This window comes from Apus apus, chromosome 3 (genome assembly GCF_020740795.1).
Source record: "Apus apus isolate bApuApu2 chromosome 3, bApuApu2.pri.cur, whole genome shotgun sequence".
Lineage (NCBI taxonomy): Eukaryota > Metazoa > Chordata > Aves > Apodiformes > Apodidae > Apus > Apus apus.
In genome coordinates this window covers 109,212,962-109,235,295 of record NC_067284.1, presented here as the reverse complement: position 1 = coordinate 109,235,295, position 22,334 = coordinate 109,212,962, and the positions used below count along the sequence as shown (strand labels likewise).

The following is a 22,334-nucleotide window of genomic DNA, read 5'->3' as shown; positions in this document are numbered from 1 at the left end:
TTCTCTGGACCCTCTCCAACAGGTCCATGTCTTTCCTGTGCTGGGTGCTCATGTCTCTTCCCAACTTCTTTTGGTGAAGTGGTGCATGATCAGCAGCCAAAGTCTCCCCTTTTAGTCTGCTGGCTTTGTGTGTGGGCATTAAGGCTGCCAAACTTACAGGGTTTACTGGTAGTCTGGGCACCAATATACATACTGGGAGGAAAATAGTTTAACCAGGTTTGTTTCAACAGGTGTTTCAGTGTCATTCTGGCTTGGTTCCTGTCTTGCTCAGATCTTTTAAAATCAGGAGTGACTTTGTTGAAGGCTACAGAGTTTATATCTATATAAAATGGGCAAAAGAAGAGAGTGAGGCCTTCTAAATTTGAATCATAAATTGATAATAACTCCACTACAGACCCAGTTAAACCAGGGAAATGCTGCCTGGACTGATAAGTAACTTTTCTGGTCTTTTTATTAAGTGTTTTCAATAAAATAATAAAAACAATAGTCAAGGGAAGAACATCTACCTTGGCAAGATCTAATTTGCTTTAATCTTATATTTTTAAAAGAACATAATTCAATACATTAACAAAAAGCCACCTAGTAAATGTTTTAAAATTGCAAGTTGCCTGTTTTTGCTTGTGATGAAGAAAAACAACATTTTAAAGAAGCTTTAGCCTGAGTTATACAACCCAGAGTCTGTATGTCTGTGTCTGTTTCCTCCCTGAGCATTTGCAGATTTTGTTTTGCATCGAGACAAGTGTCTCATGGGTGGGAATGGCAGAGACAGGCAGTGAACAGTTTAAGCAGGCCAAGTTTATAAAAGGACTTGGCAGGGGTATAATCACTATCCCTGCCACCTCGAACCTAGTCTGGACTGCTTTTGGGATTGCTTGGAAAACTGGATCTCAAGTTAAGGAGATACTTTCAACTGTGTCTCCTTCTGCCTAAGTTTGTGATCTAGTAATTAGTTTATGGCTGAAGGTGAATGACACCCTTACCTGCCATGGTTTGACTTTTTCTCCTCTTATGAATGGCTGTGACCACTTGCTTTTTGTTGAACCTGATGGCATCAATATGAGTGTTAATTGTGACCAAAATGAAACATATTCAAATGTTTTGTTGAATATGCATAGCTTTTATTTCTTTAAATGCCTTTCTAAATTTGATCCGTGATTTAAATAGATAAGACTTCAGAAACATTCAGTATGGGTCAAATCCCATGGCAATTAAAGCCAGGGAGGTTTGTACTTCTGGGTTGAGGCAGCAAATTTAGGCCAGTTTAAGTGTATCTGAGATTATGTTTAAGCTCCACCTACTTTATTCCAGCTTTTCTGAGCCACCTAGTCATATGAGGTAGATAAAGTGCTTTAATTCTACCATGAAGAACTGGTGATATTCATAATTAGTATTGCTTGTACTTAGAAACAGGCATCAGTGTGTGTTGGGTGCTCCATGTTTAGCTGCAGATTGCTCCTTGGCCACCTCTGGCAGCACAGGTCTCGTCATGCTCACAGGTTGAGGTTCAGTGATGACAGCAGAGCTGCAGTAAGTGTCCCCAGGAAACTCTTATTGGCAATATATGGCTCTGCTGCAGCTAGTCCAGAGCAGCAAATGTCACGGAGATCGTTTGACATCGCATCCCAAAAATACACAGGGATCCTTTCCAAAGGAACCAGTGGGAAATACGTCTGCCTGTGCTCCAAAGTTAAATGCTTCTAGCAGTTCCCCTGGCTGTGTCAAATATATTTTGCTGGAAGGCTGTGTAAGGATCATTTAGGATAGAATATTGATCATTACAGCATTATGCTTATATGACAACAATTCTTCAAAATCTGGCAGATCAGCTAAATAATCCCAGCACCACCCCAGAGAGATAACTTAAACACTAGTATTTCTGTTACAGCTAGGAGCTCTGGTAGGAGATGTTTCACATTACTCTTTTTAAATAGAGTAACGTGATGTTAAAGGGCTATGAGTTTGTGTGTTAGTTTCATACATGAATTAAAGAAGGTTTCATTGATACTATTATTTTTCCCAGCAGAGACTGAATTAAAGTCATGGGGAGAATCAGTTGACATAAAGAAGGCTTGGTTTTGTGCTGGATCCCAGATGTATTCAACTCTATAAATCATAGGTGAACTAGGAAATCAGAGCAGGTACCCAAAGTGCCACAGTAGGTACTTCAGAAATAGCTTAAAGTGGTTTGTTTGACAGTAAAGTTTAACACTGACAAAATTCAAAACAGAACCTTATTCCTTTTCTCTCTTTGCCCCTTGCTTTCCCCATTTGTTTCCACTTCCTCTGCATTGCTGACAAGCAGTAAAACTCATCTAGGTGCATTAACAGTGATATATACATGTACACCTGGAGCTATGAGCTTAAAAAAATCTTTAATTTTTGTAGGTCTGATGTGTTTAATCAGCACAATTTATTCCGAGCACGATTTTTTTGTACAAACACAACACCACACTGCAGTGATAAAACAGAGAGTGATGATAGAAGATGTATATAACCTTCCTGGCTGCTGACAGCCGTTGAGCAGCCTTAGAGCCCAGTTCTGCAGAGGAGGCTGTGCAGGCTGCTCTGTGCTTTGGCAACTGTCTCTGAACATGATTCTCTTTGTAGAACCCAGACCCTGAGGTAAAAACTGCAGGGGCCTTTTTTAGAGCAGTTCTGAAGCACTTTACAGTCATGGGCAGGACTTTCCAGGTGTAGAAGCTGAGAAGAGGTGGCTTTGTGCCAGGAGGCCCAGCAAGAATATCACCCTGGTCCTGTGCTCTGTCCTTTAGGCGTAGCTCTTGTGTCCTTTGGGTTTTGTACAGCACTTGGCACCACTGATTCAGAGTTCATGTGCCACACCTGCTTAGCAATTCACAGTAAATATTCCAATAATAAACACACAAATTATACTAGTCACATCTTTGCTATTAGTAAGGAGGGGCCAAGGTTTAAATTACCTTCTGGCTGGCTATTTTAAATGCACAGAGAGCCAACATTTTATGACATTGGATAAGATTTAGAGAAGAATAATTTTAAGACTTAAAAATAATTAAGATCCTCAAGGCAGTCTCTCTCATTTAAGTAAAAGACCAAATGTCACTTGACTGCAATATTAAATGTGTCTGTAATGGGCTTTTTAATATATTGGTAACAAGTATAACAAGAAATATTGACAGTTAAGGTCAGGATACTCAAGATAGAAATGAGCTTAATAGTAACTGTAAAGGTGATTAACCATTGGAATGAACCACCAAAGAAGTCATGCCCTTTCTTCTGCTGGTTCAGATCAAAGCTAGATATGCTTTAATGGAGCATGTATAGCTAGAGTCTATAAAAGAATAAACAAGCCATAAAACCTACAAACCAGGAAGGCATTGCAATGAAGAATATCTCAGCAAACCAAAACAGGGCTTGGATTAAGCACAGAAGATATCTTGGGAGTTTCATGTCTCTGAAAGACAGCAGAAATTTGGCTGAAGCCAGTCTGACAGAAATTATGTTCAGAGACTGATTGCCTGTCTTCAAATATCCCTTGATGTCCTGGGTGTGATAATGGGATGGGATCAGTTCAGGTGGTGGTTAAATATGTGATTGCTTCTCTGTGCCTGGAAGTGCAAGGGCCAGACTTTGGGAGGGCCTCCAAAGGCTGAAGCAGATGCTGGCTTGGTCAGGGCTGTGAATGCTGTGTCAGCACCAGTCAGACCTTGTGCCTGAGATGAAGGAAGAGCTAACTGAATTCCCTTTCTGTTTGTCATGGAGCCATTGCCTGAGTCATGCCTTGGTTTCATTTCCTATGAAATATTTGCACCAACATTCATTTTCATCTCTGTGCAGCCCAGTAGCTTGTCCAGCTAAAACTGTGTCCCTTCCTCCCTCTTTACATAGATATATGACTGTAAAAGCTACTCAAACATCATGGTGCAACTCCTCACAAAATGCTGATTTAATTCTCAGGTTGGGCAGGTGCTTCTCTGTATCAGTTGTCAAGCTTGTCCTTCCCAGAACATTTCAACATCCAGATAAACATCCTGAACCTTGCCACCCACCACATACATCTATTATTGTTTAGGGTGCTGGTGCTTGTCTGTACCTGTGCATTGTCCAAAACAAGTGGAAATCAGAGAAACCAGCCCTGCTGGATCATGGCTATTGTTGCCAGCGTTTTTCTAGATTGTGATTCAATTTGTGTGGGTCAACAGATATGTTGTGTTCCTGCTTTCCTTTTGCTTTTAGCTGCTGAATGGGCAGCTTCAAACAGATACAAATGCATATCATGGGAGGAAATTATTTTCTTTCACTGCCCTGTGTTTTGTGATGAGCCATTGCTGCTGATTCAGGGTGTAACTGGAGACCTGTTTGGTTTGATTATTTTATTTATAGTATTTTTTTAAAAAGCTGTTCCCGGATGAAGAGGGGTTGAATAATGGAATATTTTTGCAGGTTATAGGATCTGGCAGTTTGTGTTGTTTTTCTGTGCCTGATTATTTCAAATTTTCAGGGCATGCCAAGAGGATCCAAGAAGACCCCTTTGATACTGTCTTTTTTTCAGCATTTGTACAAATTTAATTTTCTTCTCTGGCTGTTGACTCACACATGCAGTTTGAAAAGGAATGGTATTTTTGCCTTGATTTAGTGAGTTGCCCTTTCTTAAACTGAGGTGCTCAAACTTCAGGTTTTGATTTTGTTTTCTTTTTCAAGTCAGGAAGTCTGAGTCCCCCAGTTAAGCTCCAGATCTAGATCTGGGTCTTGCATGAGGCTTAAAAAATATCTATTGCTCTCTCTCTGCATCAAGCACTCACATTGCTCCAAAGTGGAGCCATGAGGATCTTCTCCAAGTCCATGAATGTAATCTTTTGGGGTTTAGTTCATTTCCAAGTACATATTTCTCAAAACACCCTGTAAGTCATATTTCTCACTATTTGATCTATAAAAAAAGACAGGATAGTCCAACATGCAAGTGGGAAGACTTTTTTCAGACTGGGAAATATCTACCTGCTCATCCCAATACACCAAACCCCTTTGATATGCATCTATGAAGGGATGTCATCTTCTTCCCAGACTGAGTAGGACCTCTGTCTGAAGGCCTGTTGGTTTGATGTTTATCTCAAAAGAGATAACTGTGTCCTTGCCTGCATCAAACGAATCATGGCCAGCAGGTCAAGGGAGGTGATTCTCACCCTTTACTCTGCTCTTGTGAAGACCCCCCATGCAGTGCTGTTCTGGGGTCCCCAACATAAGAAGGACATGCATCTGTTGGAGCGAGTCCAGAGGAGGCCACAAAAAAGATCTGAGGGCTGGAGAACCTCTGCTTTGGAGACAGGCTGAAAGAGTCGGGGTTGTTCAGCCTGGAAAAGTCTCCAGGGAGACCTGATAGTAGCCTTCCAGTATGTGAAGGGTCTACAGGAAAGCTGGGGGGGGCTCTTTACAAAGGCATGGAGTGATAGGACATGGGGTAATGATTTCAAGCTGAAAGAGGGGAGATTTAGGTTAGACATTAGGAAGAAATTCTTCACTGGATGGGTGGTGGGACACTGGCACAAGTTGGCCAGAGAAGCTGTGGATGCCCCATCCCTGGGAGTGTTTGAAGCCAGGTTGGATGGGTCTTGGAGGAACCTGGTGTAGTGGGAGATGTCCCTGCCCATGGCAAGGGGGTTTGGAACTAGGTGATCTTTAAGGTCCCTTCCAACCCAAACCATTTAATGATTCTGCAATAATAGTAATAATTTTAAATAGTGTTGATTGTAAACAGCTACTTAGGTCCAACCTTGAAGCTCCTGGGAAGGATATGACTGGAAGGGGAACTTACAGGACATGCTGTCCCACTCCTCTGACAAAGAGACAAACCTTGAAATGGCAATTTTCTTCCCTAGGGGAAGGAAAAGCCTCTCCTCCCTGACCTTGGCCACTGCTTCCAGCCTGGTCTGCTCATGTGGCAGCACTTGCTGCAGCTCCTAAAGGCCAGAGAGGTTTTTTGTAATTAGCTCCTGGGCAACTCTTCCACACTGGGCACAAAGGATTTTCTGGTTGGCTTGTGTCTTTTAAGTAATTGATTTAAAAACTTATTTATTTATATATTTATTTAACATTTATTTAAAGCTATATCCAGAACCTCTGAGAGTGAGTGCAGTTAGTGGTACTCACATTGTGCCCTGCTGTCAGTCAGAGGGTTTTTGTACTCACTGATGTTTGGCTGTTCATTAGAAGTGTGAATTTATAGGATTTCTCTAGATGTTATTTTTCAATAACCACCTGTGTGCTTTGCACTTCACCATAATTAAAAAAGTCTCAGTTTCAGAGAGAATTATAAAGTAAACATGGAAAAAAACCCAGCTAATTCTTTAGAGCTTATTTAGGTACTTGAGTGAATTTGGCCCAGCTGTACAAAAGTGTATATAAAATGTTCAGAAATATTCTGGCCAGATGGTAGTTGCTCAATTACCTCATTAACATGGATGTTCCAATAAGCAGTTTTTTCCTTGGGTTCAACTGGCTTCCTGCAAACTGCAGTTGTTCAGGCTAATGGCTCTCTGACAGCCTGCAAATGGAAACTGCTGCCTTCTCCAAGCAGGAACACGGGATAAAGTGCTGCCAGAGAAACTTCTTCAACAAAGCAGGGTGAGATTCAGCCCTTCTCTAGCTAGAATGGCTAAGCCAAATTACCTGTCTAAGAGTAGAGCACCAGAAAGTGGTGAAATACGAATTATAATTTATTACCCCTACAGGAAAACAGAGTGTCAGTGCCTGTTAACAGATTGCACCACAAACTGCAAATATAAAATATAAAATAAATAACATAATAATACACATATATAATATATAATATATAGCACTTCTAAAATAAAAAAATTATAAAACTGTAAATATAACATCAATATCAGTGGTATCGGAGACTAGAAAGATTGTAGGTTGATAGTGTAAAATCTCAGTCTAATCCATCTGGAATGAAGTCTAGGAAGCACAAACAAAGCATAGGAAGTACAATGTCCCACCTGCTCTGCTTTAAATATCCAGCTTGATCAGCTCAAACCTGAGTGTTCGGGTTAAACTGCAGTGACACATTTTAGTGAAGGTTTTCCTGTAGAGGTGACAGTAGGAAGAAGGTGCAGGTGAGAACTTGTGTCTATTTTATTGAGCTTGAGAGAGGAAAAAACTGTTGAGAACTTGCTTGTACGAGTGCCAAAGAGTGACCAGGTCTACATTGTTGCAGATCAGGAAAGGATTGTGAAGCCAGAGGAAAGAAGAATAAAGATTTGACTCACAGAGTTTGGCTGGAGACTGGCTTAAAAGGAGGAGAGGGTCTCACTGGGTTATGAACTTAATGATAAAGAGGTAAGGGAACTTAGAGGTCATGATCCATTTTCACCATATCAAGTGGTATTTGTTTAATTTGAATAAAGCACCTGGGTGAAAATATTGTAGAAATGGAGTGGACAGGCAGGGGAAGGGAAGTGAGGGCAGATTTGAGTGTTGATGTCACAGACTTGGTTGGGAAAGCCAGTTTATCTGCCTGAAAGCAGTAAAACCAAAGAAAATTAAGGAAGTTATTTTTCTAGTGGGGAAAGGTAGTGAGTGGGAGAGATTTGGGGAGGAGGAGGTCCCTGGTTGCTTCAGAGACAGACATGCCAGAAAAGGATGGGCTGGAGAAGGGTTTTGCTTGTACAGCCCAAGCTGGGGTCACTACTGGTCTTCTTGGAGAGGGATTACTTGGACCATCAGGGGCCTCGGTGAGAGGGACTCAGAAGGGATGAGAATTAAATACATAAAAAAAGGGGACGTTTGGAATAGGCAGCATGGTCAGGGGTCTCAGAAGCACAAGGACAGTAGGAGGTGAAGAGGTGCTAAGGAAATTGCAATGGCATAATTAATCAAGATTTTATATAAAGGCAATTAAAGTAAAAATTAGTTCATAAATAGGATTGAAGTATACTTAGGGTTGGGTGTTTTTTTTTTTAATGCTGGATAATGAGATCCTTTGCAGATGGCTCTCAGAGAAGACTGCCTTGTAGTATAACACCCCTTTAATGGCTAAATTTGATTGCATGTCTGTCTAAAAGATCAGTTGAACAAATACAGCAGTTTTGGCAGGTAAGAAAATACTAAAGGTGAAAAGATATCCCTGAAACATGAAACTCTGTAGCGATTTCTCTGTGAGTAGCTGGGAACCAGAACATTTTTTTATATTGCATTTGTGTTCTCATAGCAGTAGGTTTGGTCCAAACGCTGGTAATATTGTATTGAAAAGTAATTATTTTACTGAAGGTTTTGTGAGTTGCTTTGGGAAATCATGCTGAGATGCAAAAGTCAAACCAAAGACCAGTTTGAGCCTGCAATGTGCTGCTCCTTGGCAAGAACTTGATCTGCTCTCAGTGCAAGTCATAAACATTCATCACTTCTCGGGATGAAGCTTCTCTCCTACCCTCTGCAGTGCCCTTAACTAACTGTGGAGATGCAGGAGACAGAAGCACTAGGTCCTGCCCACTGCAGAATAGCTCATGAGAGCTACTGGTTGCTTTTTCATCTTAAATCAACAGAAGTCACTGATGGACAGTATTTGTGTGATGATAAACAAGATACAAAATGAGGCCATCAGGGGCAGATGATGGCCTGTGCTGGGGTCAGATGCTGCAGTGGTGAATGCCCTTGGGCAGCCACCTCCCTCCCCTCTCCCATTCAGACCTTTATTTGTTAATACTGCAAATAAAGTAATGGAATTTCAATAAATAATTCAGCCCTGGATCTGATTTCAGGTTCAGCATTAACTTTCAGCACCTGGCTGCTGTTATTATTTGTTAGTCTGATACGCTGCTTAGAGGCATGGAAATTTGGCTGCTGTTCATCAACATTTGCAGAATATACTGTATGACCAGATTACTGTCCCAGGCTCAGAGATTTGTAACAGACATTCAAATTCCAGATGTGCACAGATTTAATTATTAAAAGAAAAGCTGCATGCAGGATTCTGGTTCTGTAATGGGCACAGGAGCTGTGCATAGGGCTTGCTTTGGAGAAAGTTCCTTTATTTGCACTTGATCTCTACTAGAATCAGTAATGATTTGACTATAATTTGCATTGCCCATGGCACCTTTGGACAGTGATCTATCCCTTATGTTATTTTCTGCAGCTTTCCTGGGGTAATGAACTTTTTGCATATCTAATCAGCTCATAGGTCATGGAATCATCAATATTTGAAACCATTATAACTGAGGCTTTGTGAATAGCCAAGCCAGGTTAATTCCCAGATTCTTTCTCCATAGCCCATAAAGCCACTTGTGGTTTTAATTACTTGTTGGAAAGAAACTATTGAATCAGAAATGTGGCTGTGCTCTCACTGAAGTTGGTGGAATATTTGTTGTCAGTGGGAATATTTTATATGAGCATTGACTGTTATGGAAGTGGAATTAGATCAAGTGTATTAGAATATAATCCATTAATAGCTGTGGCATCAAAAATCCAAAACCAGAACATGACCCTATAGGCACAGGCTTCCAAAGCATAGGAGCTGTGCTCTTTACGTGCAGAGCATAAAGACCCAGCATTAATATCTTGTGGGACAAGTTTATTTGTCTTAAAAAAGGATTTGTGGCTTCCTTGTTCAAAATCTTCACCTCTTCCTCTGAGGTAGATTGAGGTAGCCAAAATAACCAAGCAGTAGCTGGTGCTTCAGCATCTCTATTGACTTTAAGTAAAATTGTGACAATTTTCTGAGTTCTGCTGGGGCCCGAATCCCCAGCTCCTGTGACTGGGGTTCCTTCCACTCACACACAGCAGTGCAACTTATAGGAAAAAAATACAAGCAAACGAACCAAAACCACAACGTATATAACCAGTGGGGTAAATTCGGTAAATTGAAATCCTGCAAATGAGATGTTTGAGGTCGACTTCCATGGGAGAGCTTCACTCTGCAATGCAAACATACACCACTAGAGGGGATTTTACTACCACTCTATGTCTAGCCTATGTCTATCCTGAAAAACCTTTCAAAACATATGTTCTAGTTCAACCACAAGACGTTGGCTCCAGACTGAGTGAAATTATGGTTTGTATTATGCAAAAGGTCAGGAAAGATTATTATAATTGTCCCTTCTGGCCATTAAACCTATGAGTGAAATTTTGGTCCCGTCAAAGTCATGGGCAAATTTCCCATTGACTTCACTGGGGCCAGACTTCATTCTGTGCAGGTCAGAGGAAGGAGAAGTCTGTGCCACCAAGCGTCTAGCACTGAGAGCAAGAGCAGCTTTGTTGTCAGAGTCACTAATATATACTGTTAGAAAGGATTTTATAACACCCTGTGCACCCTCTTGGCTCTGCAGCAGGATGAAATAAATCAAGACCAGTTTTACAAACTTTTTTTTCTCCCCTTTTGATTTCTTCAAAGCCTCCACTAATGCAGATTACACAACCTCCTTAGAAAGCCTGCTTTGTGTTTCGTTATTCCTATAATTACACTGGATTCTTTTCCCCCTAAGCTTTATTGTTGCAAATTAAGCAAAACACTTAATCCTATCCTCTGTGGGCATGAACAACAATGGATCATCATCCTCTTTGCAAGACAGTCTTCTACATGCTTGAGGACTGTTATGTAGTGGTAGAACATTGCATGTACATCACATTATCTTCTTGCTGTTGCTTGTAGACGCACACGCTGATGATTCATATTGTGAGTGATGTAAAACCTTGTCTGCTTCATCCTCACAGCCTCCCCAGCTATTCCCCATCCCACATTTGTACATTAGATTACATCTTATATCTTGAGGTTTACTTTCCTAAATTCCATTTAAGTGATTTCAGGCACTTTGTTCCAACTTCTTAACGTCACTTTCGAGTCTGCTCCTCTCCTGGGAAATACCAATAACCTCTCTGAGCTTGTTGCTGTCACAAAATTTTGTGATTTCTATCTATTCCTTCCTCCATTTTGCTAATACAAATATTAAGTATGACTCATATTGTCGTAGACCTTTATGATACCTCTATTTATTGTGTGTTTCTAGACTAACAGAAAACTTGATTATTACTACTCCATAAGTACTTTTTCAACCCTTCATACACTTTCCCCAGATTTCAAGCAGGTTCTAGTTCCCTATTTTGTTTATGAAAATAAATAAGGAGATTATATTGAAAAACTTACAGAAGTCAGCCTCTAGATACCTGCTGCCTCCTTCCTACCTGCTGTGCAGGATACTCTGTCAGAGAACAACATTTGATTGATTTAATGTAATTTCCTCCTGATAAGTCCTTATTGTCTTTTCTTATCAACTTTACATCTCCATGTGTGCTTGTGAGCTTACTGTTCAATCATTTGTTCCAGTATCTTTCTATATGTTAGGCTTGTGCATCTGTAATTTCTTGAGTTCCTTTCTTGTTTCTGTGAGGTCTTATTTGCAATCAATTGTTGAAAATGGGTCTCCCAAAAGCAAAGCTTTTAAAAGCTGTTTGCTGGGTGGTTCACAGGATCCTGTGCCATGATACTGGTGGCTGATGGGAGCACAAAAGCTGGTGAAGGGTCTGGAGGACAAGTCTTATTAGGAGCTTGTGAGGGAACTGGGGGTGTTTAGCCTGGATAAAAGGAGACTGAGGGGAGACCTTCTTGCTCTCTGCGACTGCCTGGAAGGATTTTGGAGGGAGAGGGGCAGGGGTGTCAGTCTGTACTCCAGAGTAACAAGAGACAGAAAAAGAGGAAATAGCCTCAAGTTGTGCCAGGGAGGTTTAGATTGGATAGAAGGAAAAATTTCTTCGCTGAAAGGGTTGTCAGGCCCTGGAACAGGCTGCCCAGGGCAGTGGTGGACTCACCATCCCTGGAGGTATTTAGAAGATGTGTAGAAGTGCTGCTTAGGGACGTGGTTTAGTGGTGGATTTTGCAGCATGCTGGGTTAAGAGTTGGACTTGATGATCTTAAAGGTCTTTTCCAACCAAAATAATTCAATGATTCTAATGGCTTTATTACATTGGAAAAGGCTCAGGAAGAAGCATAAAGGATGGTTGTTATTTATCCATCAAGCCAAGAAAGAAACATATATTTCCAGTCGACTACGTCCAGAAGCACAGGAACTTTGTGCATAATCTGAGAGCTGTGATGGGAATGGCAAATTTGAGTTTTGAAATATTTCAAGATTTTGCTCTAAATTGCGAAGTCTAAAAAAGACATTATAAAACATTTGCGGCATGATCCAAGAGAAGCTGTGGGTTTTCTGTGAGGAGGGAAACTGAAGAAGTCTCAGTAATTTTGGCAGGAAGTTTTGGCTCTTGGGTGGGCTGCTGGGCAGCCAGGAGCACTGATAGTCACGGCGAAGCTGCACCATGGGATCATGTACTCTTATGGTTATACAAGGTCCCAGCACCCTGCCCATCCTCCAACTGGATTGTGGTGGGGTAACCAAAGACCAGGTCTCCAGGTGTATTTCCTAGGTTATATGGCCAAAGCCATTGCCCATCTCCATCAGTTATTTGGTCACAACAACCCCATGCAACACTACAGCCTTGGGGAAGAGTGGCTGGAAAGCTGCCTGGGAAATGACCTGAGGGTGTTGGTTGACAGCTGGATGAACATGAGCCAGCAGAGTGCACAGGAGGCCAAGAAGACCAACAGCATCCTGGCCTCTATGTAGGCCTTCCCCAGCAGGGAAGTGATCTTGCCTCTGTACTTGGCACTGGTGAGGCCACATCTTGAGAACTGTGTTCAGCTCTAGGCCCCTCACTACAGGAAGGACATTGAGGTGCTGGAGCATGTCCAGAGGAGAGCAACAAAGCTGGTGAAGGGTCTAGAGAACAAGTCCTATGAGGAGTGGCTGAGGGAACTGGGGATGTTTAGTTTGGAGAAGAGGAGGCTGAGGGGAGACCTCATTGCCCTCTACAACTACCTGAAAAGAGGTTGTAAGGAGGTGAGTGTTGGCTTCCCAGGTAAATAATGACAGGACCAGAAAAAAATTACCTCAAGTTGTGTCAGGGAAGGTGTAGATTGGGTATTAGGTAGAATTTCTATACTGAGAGAGTGGCCAGGCACTGGAGAAGCCTGCCCAGGGAGGTGATGGAATCACCATCCTTGGAGGTATTCAAGAAACCTGTAGATGTGGCGCTTCAGGACATGCTCTCATGGCTGAGGTTGTAGGGGAATTTTTTTGTGGGTGATTTTTGGTGGAGTGTGTGTGGTCATTTTCACTTATTTGGGTGAGTTTTTTGTGTTGATGGTTCAATGTGGTGCTCTCAGAGGTCCTTTCACCATAATGATTCTGTTATTCTGTGATATTCCAAGCATGCTCCTCAAAAGAATATTGTTCCAATGGAGTTTTGTTTGGTTTTTCTTCAGCACTTTCAGAGTAATTTTTTGCTGAGTTGCTCAAGAAGCTGGCAGTCAGAGATACTCCCAAAGCAGATCTAGAAACTTCTTACTAAGACTCTTAAAACTGGCTTTTTTTTCTGGGTGGCTCCTGGCCTGATTTTCCAAATGTGGAGAGCTGATACTTGTGAGAAGTCAGCTGCCTTCAGACTGTCTCATAGATACAGAACTGCTGGCCACTTGAAAAATGTCAGCCTGCATTTACCCCCCATCCTTTAGCTGGTATTTTGCTGACATTAAAAGAATCCTTATAAATGAAAGACCTGCTATATGTGGTTTTTCTCTGCAATACTGCTGATGTTACTTAATGACTCCCACTCTTCTGGGAGCTTTTCCCTTGTACATCACCATGTGAAAGTCAGGCTTGGTATGCAGAGATTCTTCACAGCCAAACATGCTGGAACGTGGTCTCCTCGAAAAAAAATGTATTTTGGTCCCATCCTTAATTCAGGAACTGCTGCATATATTTTAGTGTAGAAAGTTTAATTGTAGTTCCTACTTCCTTTGATTATTTACTAGCATTTTTTTCATTAAATAGAAGGCATGCAATAGGTTAGGGATCTACAAATATAAATGAGAACAAAATAAGTTCTTGGTCCAGGGTGTCAGAGCAGTCTGTGCTTTTCTGCTCTGTCACTATTCATCAAGTCACGGACCTGTAGATCTTTAAGGGAAGCAGAAGAGATGATGGAATAGCATGAATAATTTTCACATACTGAGTCTATCTACCTGAGACTAGTCTGTAGTTTCCTACATCCAAGCTGCACATGACTGACTGGAGTACTCAGGCATTGCAAAGTTTATTTCAAAGGCAACATATTTCATTAAGAACATACACAGTGGCCAGTGGCTCTAACAAGGCCCTTGAGAAAAACCAGGACTTACTTGTACAGGCTGATCACTGTGCATCTAGCTGTTCTGCCACCAAGACCTCAGGTGATGTGGCAGATGATTCTGCTCAGCACCAAGAACATCGACCAGCTTGAGTCAACTGATCCTCTACTATGAATTCCCAAGCCAGCATGAAAGGATTCTTAGGAAGAAGCTGACCTGTATGACTGTTCCCTTCCTGCCCATGCTGCCACGCATGTGAATATAAAAAGTTGGAAAGTAATGATTTACAAACCCAAGGAAAATATTTGTCATAACTGCTGATGCCCTCAGGGTCTTCAATCTGCAATTCCATCTCCTGAAAATTCTGAATGTCTCAAGAGTACAATCAAAACTGCAGAGATCTGAGAAGTGCAGCAGCAGCTCCTTGGAGCTCCTCAACTCAAGTGACGTGCTGCTCAACCAGTTTGACCTGAGGGTAACAAGGCAGCTCCTTAAATTGGCCAGCAGTGTAGACCAAGTTAAGCTTATATGCATCTATAATGTATTTCTGTATGTATGCCAAATTCAGACAGCATTTTGGCTGGCTTTTGGGGAGTTGGCTAAAGAATTTCACCACTTTTTGTTTCGTTACTATCCTGACAGTCTTTCTTCTAAATGCTCTATTTTTATTTGACATATATGCACACAGTCCATTTCCATGGGGGTGTGTGTGTGCTTAGGAATCGATTCCTGCTCTGTCTTGCCCTTCCTTGGAAGGCTGCTGCTAGGAGTTTCTCCTAGCAAAATGAAATCTCGGCAAAAGTCCAATGAAGTTAAAATGCTGCTCAGCAAATTTATTATTGTTGTTATAGGCCCCCATTCAGGAAAGTACTTAAGTATGTGCTTAAGTCCCATTGAAATCGTCACGACTTAAGAACATGCTTAAAGTCAAGCATATACTTCCTCTGAATTGGGATGTATTTCAGCTCATGCTTAAATGCTTTCCTGAACCGGAGCCACAGTCAACAAGAGTGTCTTGTGATACACAGGACCTGTGCTACAAGATTTACTTCTTGAGACCTACCAGTGCTACTCTATGAATATACACTCCTTAGCTTGCCTCTCTGTTGGTGGCACTCCAAACAGCTTACTGGCTTTTCCATTTGGATGAGAAGTTGTGAAAGAAGAGACGAGAAACTGGAAAAAAAGGATCCTTACTAAAGCAATACCTTGGCACGTCTGATCTCTTGTTGCAGCCAATGGTTTTTCCTTACAATGGAGATTTGTGCTATTGTGTGTGTGGTATAATTACTAAGAAAGATTTAAAAAAAATGTGTTTTTTTTTTTTTAATGGCACAATAAATAGGATATTTTCTGGCCTGCTCTGCATTTTGAATAGGATTTTCACTTCCCCTTTGGGTTCTGAGCGTAAGGAGAGTAAGTGTGAAAAGGCAGGCACTTTCCCAATTTTAAAACTGAGAGTGTAACCATGTGTAATGTGAGTCTAGGTTTTGATTGTAGGGATGATGAAATCAAATCCCTCCTTAATCCTTACTGGGAAACATTGAGGTGAATTAGCCTCCCTGCTTTTGCTAACTTGTTAAAATGCCGTTGAAAAAAGAAACATCGTTTAGTGTCATCAAAAATATCTCCCTACTTTACCCCAGAGTCCAAGAGAGCACTGGGCTATTGTGCAGAATGTCCTCAATACAAAGAAAAATTAGAAGGAGAATAGATAAAACCAAATATATGATTTTCCTGGGAAAAGCACAGTGCTTTCTGATATGCAACTCCTTCCAGTGATGCATTTTTAAACTGGATGCATAATCATTATTAATGGTGATATATGTCTTTAGAGCTGCTATATTTTTTGGAACAACTGGAAATGAACTTGCTTTTTCTTCCCCTCTTAAGTTTAGTTAATATACACTTGTCTGTGTGCATTGCAGTGACTGTGCATGTTCTAGTTGGAGTGTTTTTGGAACAAGTTAGGAAGTTTATTACATTTATTTCATTTATAGCAACGGAGTAGCTTGAACTTGAGAAGAGTTCCCTGTTCAGGTTGTTCAGCTGTGCTGTGCAGTGGTTGGAGGCTCTCTACTACTGCTACTTTACAAAAATATTTTGCACAAGCTCATAAAATCACTGAGGTGTTTTTTTCCTCCCCTCACGAAACCCTCTTAATTTTGTTCCTTAATATGGCAGTCCACCTCCCACTTGTGCACACAAATATCTTTAGGGCTTAATTAATTCATTAAAAATAGCTGAAGTATTTAAGGAGGAGTGCCTTAGAAATAATGAAGGAGAACATCTTGTTCATTTTTGCCATTACTCAGAGGCCAGCAGCTGGTATGATGGTGAGGTTTTCCTGATGTGACTATACTGAGTTCCAGGGCAGGACCTTGCATCAGTTGGTGTGAAGCACCTAAACAGCTGGAGGTTAAGCAGAAAAGCATCTTCTTTTCAGTAGCTGAACTAATAAGACTAAATTTGTGTGAAGCAATGGGAGCAGAAACTGATGTTTCCAAGATGGAGCAATATAATTGTCAAGCAATTAGTCCTCCACAGATTCCAGGCTTTTCTGTTGTTGGGGTTCACATTCATCCTACCTAAATTTAGACACCTACTGGATTCAAAGTGAAAGGAGACCAGATTTATCTGTTGGATGTGTATCCCAGCCTGCACAGGAAACCTTCCCTTAGGCAGCTCATTTCAGAGGGATGAGCATCAGCCAAAGAGTCTCACTCAGCAAATCCTTGAGTCCATTTTACTCTTCCACAGTCAGTCTGTGAATTTATCTTTTCAGTCGAGATCTTTCTCTATAGAGAACAGGCAGGAGTGCACTTCAGAAACTCCCTTTCTGAGATCCTAGTGCCCACAAAGCCTCAAGTGTCTCACTGGTTGCAATCATTAAATCAGAAATATCTGATGTTACTTGCAGGGAGAGTGCATATATCATCAACTTGCTTCTTTTATAAGTGGTTGATCACTTTTGCTGTGCTTAGGGAAGCTATGTGAGACAGCTTTTGTGCTCATTTGTGAATAACAGCAGGGAGAAATGGTGTGCCTCCAGCTTGTCAATTATTTGTTCTTTTCTTTCCATCCACTGTTTGAGTCCTTGATCTTGATTAAGGTATTACTTAATTTCTGCATTTCTGGGCCCTTAACCTTGGAGAGATACATAATAGACATGAATTTAAGCCTTACTGGGGTGCTTTAACCAAGGTGCTTTTCTTTGAAGCTGAGAGTGACTAAGCCTGGGAGGTTCTCTGTTCTCCCTCATCTCCTCCTGGTAGTTAATGGTCTTCACAAGGGATCTCAAGACACTCTTATAAGCCTTTGAAGTTATCACCTACTATGGTGTTGCTCTTTCTGGGTGCTGAACATTGAATTACTGACTGCTGTTAGAAGCAAATAGAGAGGGTTCACAAACCCGACAGAGACTTGCCTGTAATTTCTGCAGAAAGAGAGCTGAATGTAGTGGATAAATTGTGTTGCTGAGGAGATTTTGATTCTGTTCCCTCCTCTGTCACCAGTTTGCCTTGTGATTTGTGGTAGCGTTTTCAGTTATGCCAGTCACATGAGATCAAAACCCATGAGTCAGACTCCACCCTAATCATGAGCCTGGCTTCCAGATCCAGGAGCTTTGAACAGAGATCATACCATACTTTTTTTCTTTAGTTTATCTTTCATTTCTGGAATTTCCTCTGTCTATTCCCAATGTGTCTCTAGCAATTAATATTTCCCACTCTTTTGGGAGTGCTGGGAAGATATTTTGACCATTTGGGACTGTTGGAGGCCTCATTTGACCTCAACAATTAATTTTATTTTTGTTGTCTACTTATTTCTTCCAGACTCTGCATCTTTCTCCTGTCCTCAATGAATTCTGAATCCCTTAACCTCACATGACCCATCACATCTGTGTCTTCAATGCCATTCATCTGCTTTGTCCCCCAGTAATCCTCTCTGGTCTTGAGAGGGTTTTTCACCCTTGCCTTGCAGGATGGAGCATGTGTGAAAAGATGCAGATGTGGGTAACCCTTAACCTTTGTATGCCAGGAGGGCTGTGGCTTTGCATGGTACTGTAAGACAAGACCCCTTTGCCCACAAGGTATTTGCAGGACTTGGCAAACCATGGTTTTACAGTCACTTTGAAGGGAGCCAGGTGAAGAGTGAATCAGATTTAATGTAGTTACAAGCCAAAGTAAATCCAGAGAAGGTAAGATGAGAACCAGCCCTTCTGTCTGCACTGTTTTGCCCTCTAATTGAGTTGTCCATCTATTTTTCTTCAGATTTTAGGATTTTAATATATTGTTTGTAGACTCAGTTTGCCAGCTCCATTATGAAGGACACAATTATGAAGGAAAGGGTGAAAAAACAAGGGGAAATCTGGTGTCATATTGCTGTTATCTCCTATAGCATTTGTTCTTTTCAGGAAGACTAAGAAGTTAAAAGTTCTTGGCAATGATTTAACAAACCAAAGCCAAATCAGTAAGTGTGGCTTTGCAGTAATTATTGCATGCAATGCAGTGGTGCCTGGTATTCCCATGGTAACATTGTTTTGCCATGAAATTTGCAGAACAGAGCTAACTATTTAACTAATAGAATTTTGCAGAACTAGGCTACTCACACCCCACATAGATGGGAAAATGCTTTTTTCTTGCTCATCCTAATGCCATACCACTCTTTCATCCACATTGTTTGCTGGTTCTTGCATATGCCACAAGCAAGGCATACTGCAGATCCATAATTTCAGGTGAAAGTGTAGTCAAATTGTATCTTCATGTCCAAATACCTTTACAGTCTGAATGTTTGAAGCCGAATCTGAACCCAGAGAAAATCTCTTTACATAACCCTAAACTTTATGACAGGTTGTGTCCAAGCTTTGAATCAACACTCACTCCATATTTTGGTGAGCAGAAAGTGTGGAGTTTGTTTTTAAACCCAGAATCATCAAAAGCTGTGTTCAAGACATGAGAAAGATGAATGATGCCTACCAGAAAATCTTTTAGCTAAACATTCAAGGCCTGAATTTGTAGCAACTAGACTCATCTCAAAATGTTTCTAGTTGTGCAGTGTACGTTTCACAGAACTGCAGCAGTTGGAAGCGATTCCTTCTTTAAGACAAAGAAATGCTACCTCGCAGCTTGAGTATTAATGAGATAAAATTTATGAGAGCAAACACAGTAATATAATATTTTCTCCAAAGGAAAAGGGCATGTATTTGCTTCGCTCTTTCATCAGCTGTTTTTGGGCACACACTGTGTGCATAAAATACAGTTATGCAACCCATGTGGATCAACAACGGAAGGTTGGTTGCTTCACCAGGATTATAAGAATCTTTTGAACACAATGGTACCACAAATTAAAATGGAAATCTATCAAAACCATTATCGTCCTGAAAGCTTTGGCCACAAACATAATTATTGTAGAAGGATATTGTCCTTGGATGCAGCTTTGGCTCAGCTCAGCTAGTGTTATTTGTATCCCTCCATGGCTCAAAGTCAGAATTTGCATGGCTAAGGACCATAAATTTTTAGAGGAAAAAAACAGACTGTTTCCTCAATGCTAACACTAGCAGATTTTTATTGTTTTGTAGTGGTTTGTAGGCAACATATTAGGTACTAGATATAGGAACAGCCTGACTGTGGTGGCTGAAGTTTGCCTTGAACCTTGGAAGGCCATGGATGGAGATTTCTGTCTGGATCTGGCTGCTCATGTCTGAGGCTGTTGCTTTATCAGATTTGAACAAGAAACGAGTGAATGTCCAGAGAGCTTGGGTTAAAATCTAGATGTGAATTCCACATTTTGGATGGTGAAACAGTGAAGCTGTTTTCAGCTGCAGCCTACAGACTTAAATAGAGCAGAAAACCTGTCCTGAGTTTTCTAGCAGGTCCCTGAGCACACAGTCCTGTAGGGAGGAGAGTAATTGAAAGAATGGAGAGCCCTGGATGTTGCTTGCCATTAACAAGGGACACATCTCCTTTACCCAGAACTGCCTCCAGGAGAGGCACCAGGTTGCTTTCTCAACTCCTGACAAAGGCTGAATCCTGGAGTAACTCCATTCTTGTGTTGATCATAAACTGTATTAAATAACAGGCACTGTCAGTTATTTTTAAACTGGTTATTTTTCTTTCAGCATCCAATTTTCCATCTTGAGGGAGGTAAGTGACTAACAAGTCTGAAATCTGTTTTTCCTCTCTTTCCATCCCTCAGGCTGGTATAGATGGAGAAAGCATTGGGAACTGCCCATTCTCCCAGCGTCTCTTCATGATCCTCTGGCTCAAAGGAGTTGTGTTCAATGTCACCACTGTTGACCTGAAAAGGTAAAGACTGTTCAGTTTAATTGAAAAGAATGGCATGATCCAGTGGTTGCCCTATAGAAAGGCCCCAGCAAGTTAAATCAGATTTGTATTTAGCCTAGAGAGTCTTGTGGTGCAAAACAAAATAGTTTGGATTCAGCTTTGGGGTTTTTTATTTTCATTTATGGAATGTTTTTATATTAAACAGGGTGCTTGGGGTAGTTTCAAAGTCTTCTAACCACAAACTACAGGAAAAAAAAAAAAAGAAAAAAAGGGCCAACTGATTTTGTAGGAACTATACATATCTGTGCAATTACCTGGCCATAAAGGTTAGTGATTTGCTGACTTTTTTTCTCTCTGCAGAAAGCCAGCTGACCTACACAATCTGGCTCCTGGGACCCACCCACCTTTCTTGACTTTTAATGGAGAAGTCAAGACAGATGTTAACAAGATTGAGGAATTCTTGGAAGAGACTCTTGCACCTCCAAAGTAAGAACTTGGGATTTTTTCAGCCAATATTCCATTTCCTAGGAATGAAAGATGTCCTAAGAGGAGTTCCTAAAAAGCACTCCCTCCTACAATCTTTACTTACAGGAGTAATATTTATTTGTGAAACTTCCTGGCTTCAGTGAGATGACTTCCATGTGTGAAGGTTACTTGTATGACTAATAACTGCAGAATGTTTTCTCTGTACACATTTCAGGATGCTCTTCTATGGAGAATTAAGGAGACCAATACTAGAAAAATTTTGTAGGGATCTGGTGTCCACATTTTACAGTGCTAAAAATAACTTGGAATAGATGCCGAGAATTGCCACACAAAATATCTCTGCCAGGAAAAGCATTTTACAGCAAAAATCTGGAGGTTTCCGAGCTGTATGGTGTATTAGAATGGTTGGAAGGGGAACAGATTAGAGAGTACAAGAGGCTCTGGAGGCAAAGTGCTCATTATTCTGGTGAAGAAATGACAACAGCCCTTTCCTGGAATTTATAACCAAACTAATTCAGATTAGAAACAAGGCACAGATTCTTTTCAGTATGGATTTTGGACTTTAAAATCTATGAATCAATGAAAATTGGCTCTGTTCCTTATGGAGTGTTTTTCCTCTAACCGAATCGGCAGCTATAGACCAGTCCTGAGGCAAGAGATCAGATATTTAAATTTGCTGTTCTCTGGTCCAAGACCACTGAAGTCAGTACGAGTGATTAGTTTGTGTTGATCTTTCAAATGGATATATTCCTTTGCACCAGGTGTCTCTAAAAACAATTCAGAGACTGAAAACTCTATGCTTCTTCACCTGGGTAATACTAACATGCCTTCCTATTACATCCTGGAGTGAGTTTTCAGCATGGGGAATTAGACACGACTGCCATTCATAACAGAGCAAGCTGGCTGCCAAACTCCCCTGCACCTTTCTGGTTTCTTGGATCGTGGTCACATAAAACACATAAACCACAAACCTTTGTTGTGAAGCCACCCCTGCATAACTATCCAAATACCTGCCTTGACAGACACACACATGATTAAGAGGGTCTCGCCAAGGTGTCGTTTTGAGTTAAGTGACAGCGCTAATTGCAGTTCCTCATGCAAGGCTTTTTTTCTCTCCTCTTTTAAATTGTGTTTGTAATCATCATTATGTTGCTGGTAACAAGATGTTACTCTCCACGTTGCTCCTCCCTTTTCAGGTACCCCAAGCTGGCTGCTAAGCACCGGGAATCAAACACTGCTGGAATCGATATCTTCTCCAAATTTTCTGCATACATCAAAAATACCAAGCAGCAGGATAACGCTGGTGAGTAGGATCATTGCCAGACATGTCAGGGAATTTGTGTGCTTAGAAGTGGAATAATTTTGCCATTTTTCCGTCATTTTGTGTAAACTCTCTTCATATGATATCAGGTACTGCT

General features: G+C 41.1%; 1 protein-coding gene across 3 annotated transcripts in view; it reads left to right on the top strand.

Moving 5' to 3' along the window:
• Positions 1 to 22,334, top strand: part of CLIC5 (chloride intracellular channel 5) — a 98,811-nt gene that overhangs the window by 5,826 nt on the left and 70,651 nt on the right. For all 3 annotated transcript variants that reach the window (XM_051614790.1, XM_051614789.1, XM_051614788.1), the window contains exons 2-4: positions 20,342 to 20,451; positions 20,791 to 20,916; positions 22,113 to 22,219. In XM_051614790.1, the coding sequence (XP_051470750.1) occupies positions 20,342 to 20,451; positions 20,791 to 20,916; positions 22,113 to 22,219 (343 nt within the window). The remainder of the gene's footprint in view (positions 1 to 20,341; positions 20,452 to 20,790; positions 20,917 to 22,112; positions 22,220 to 22,334) is intronic.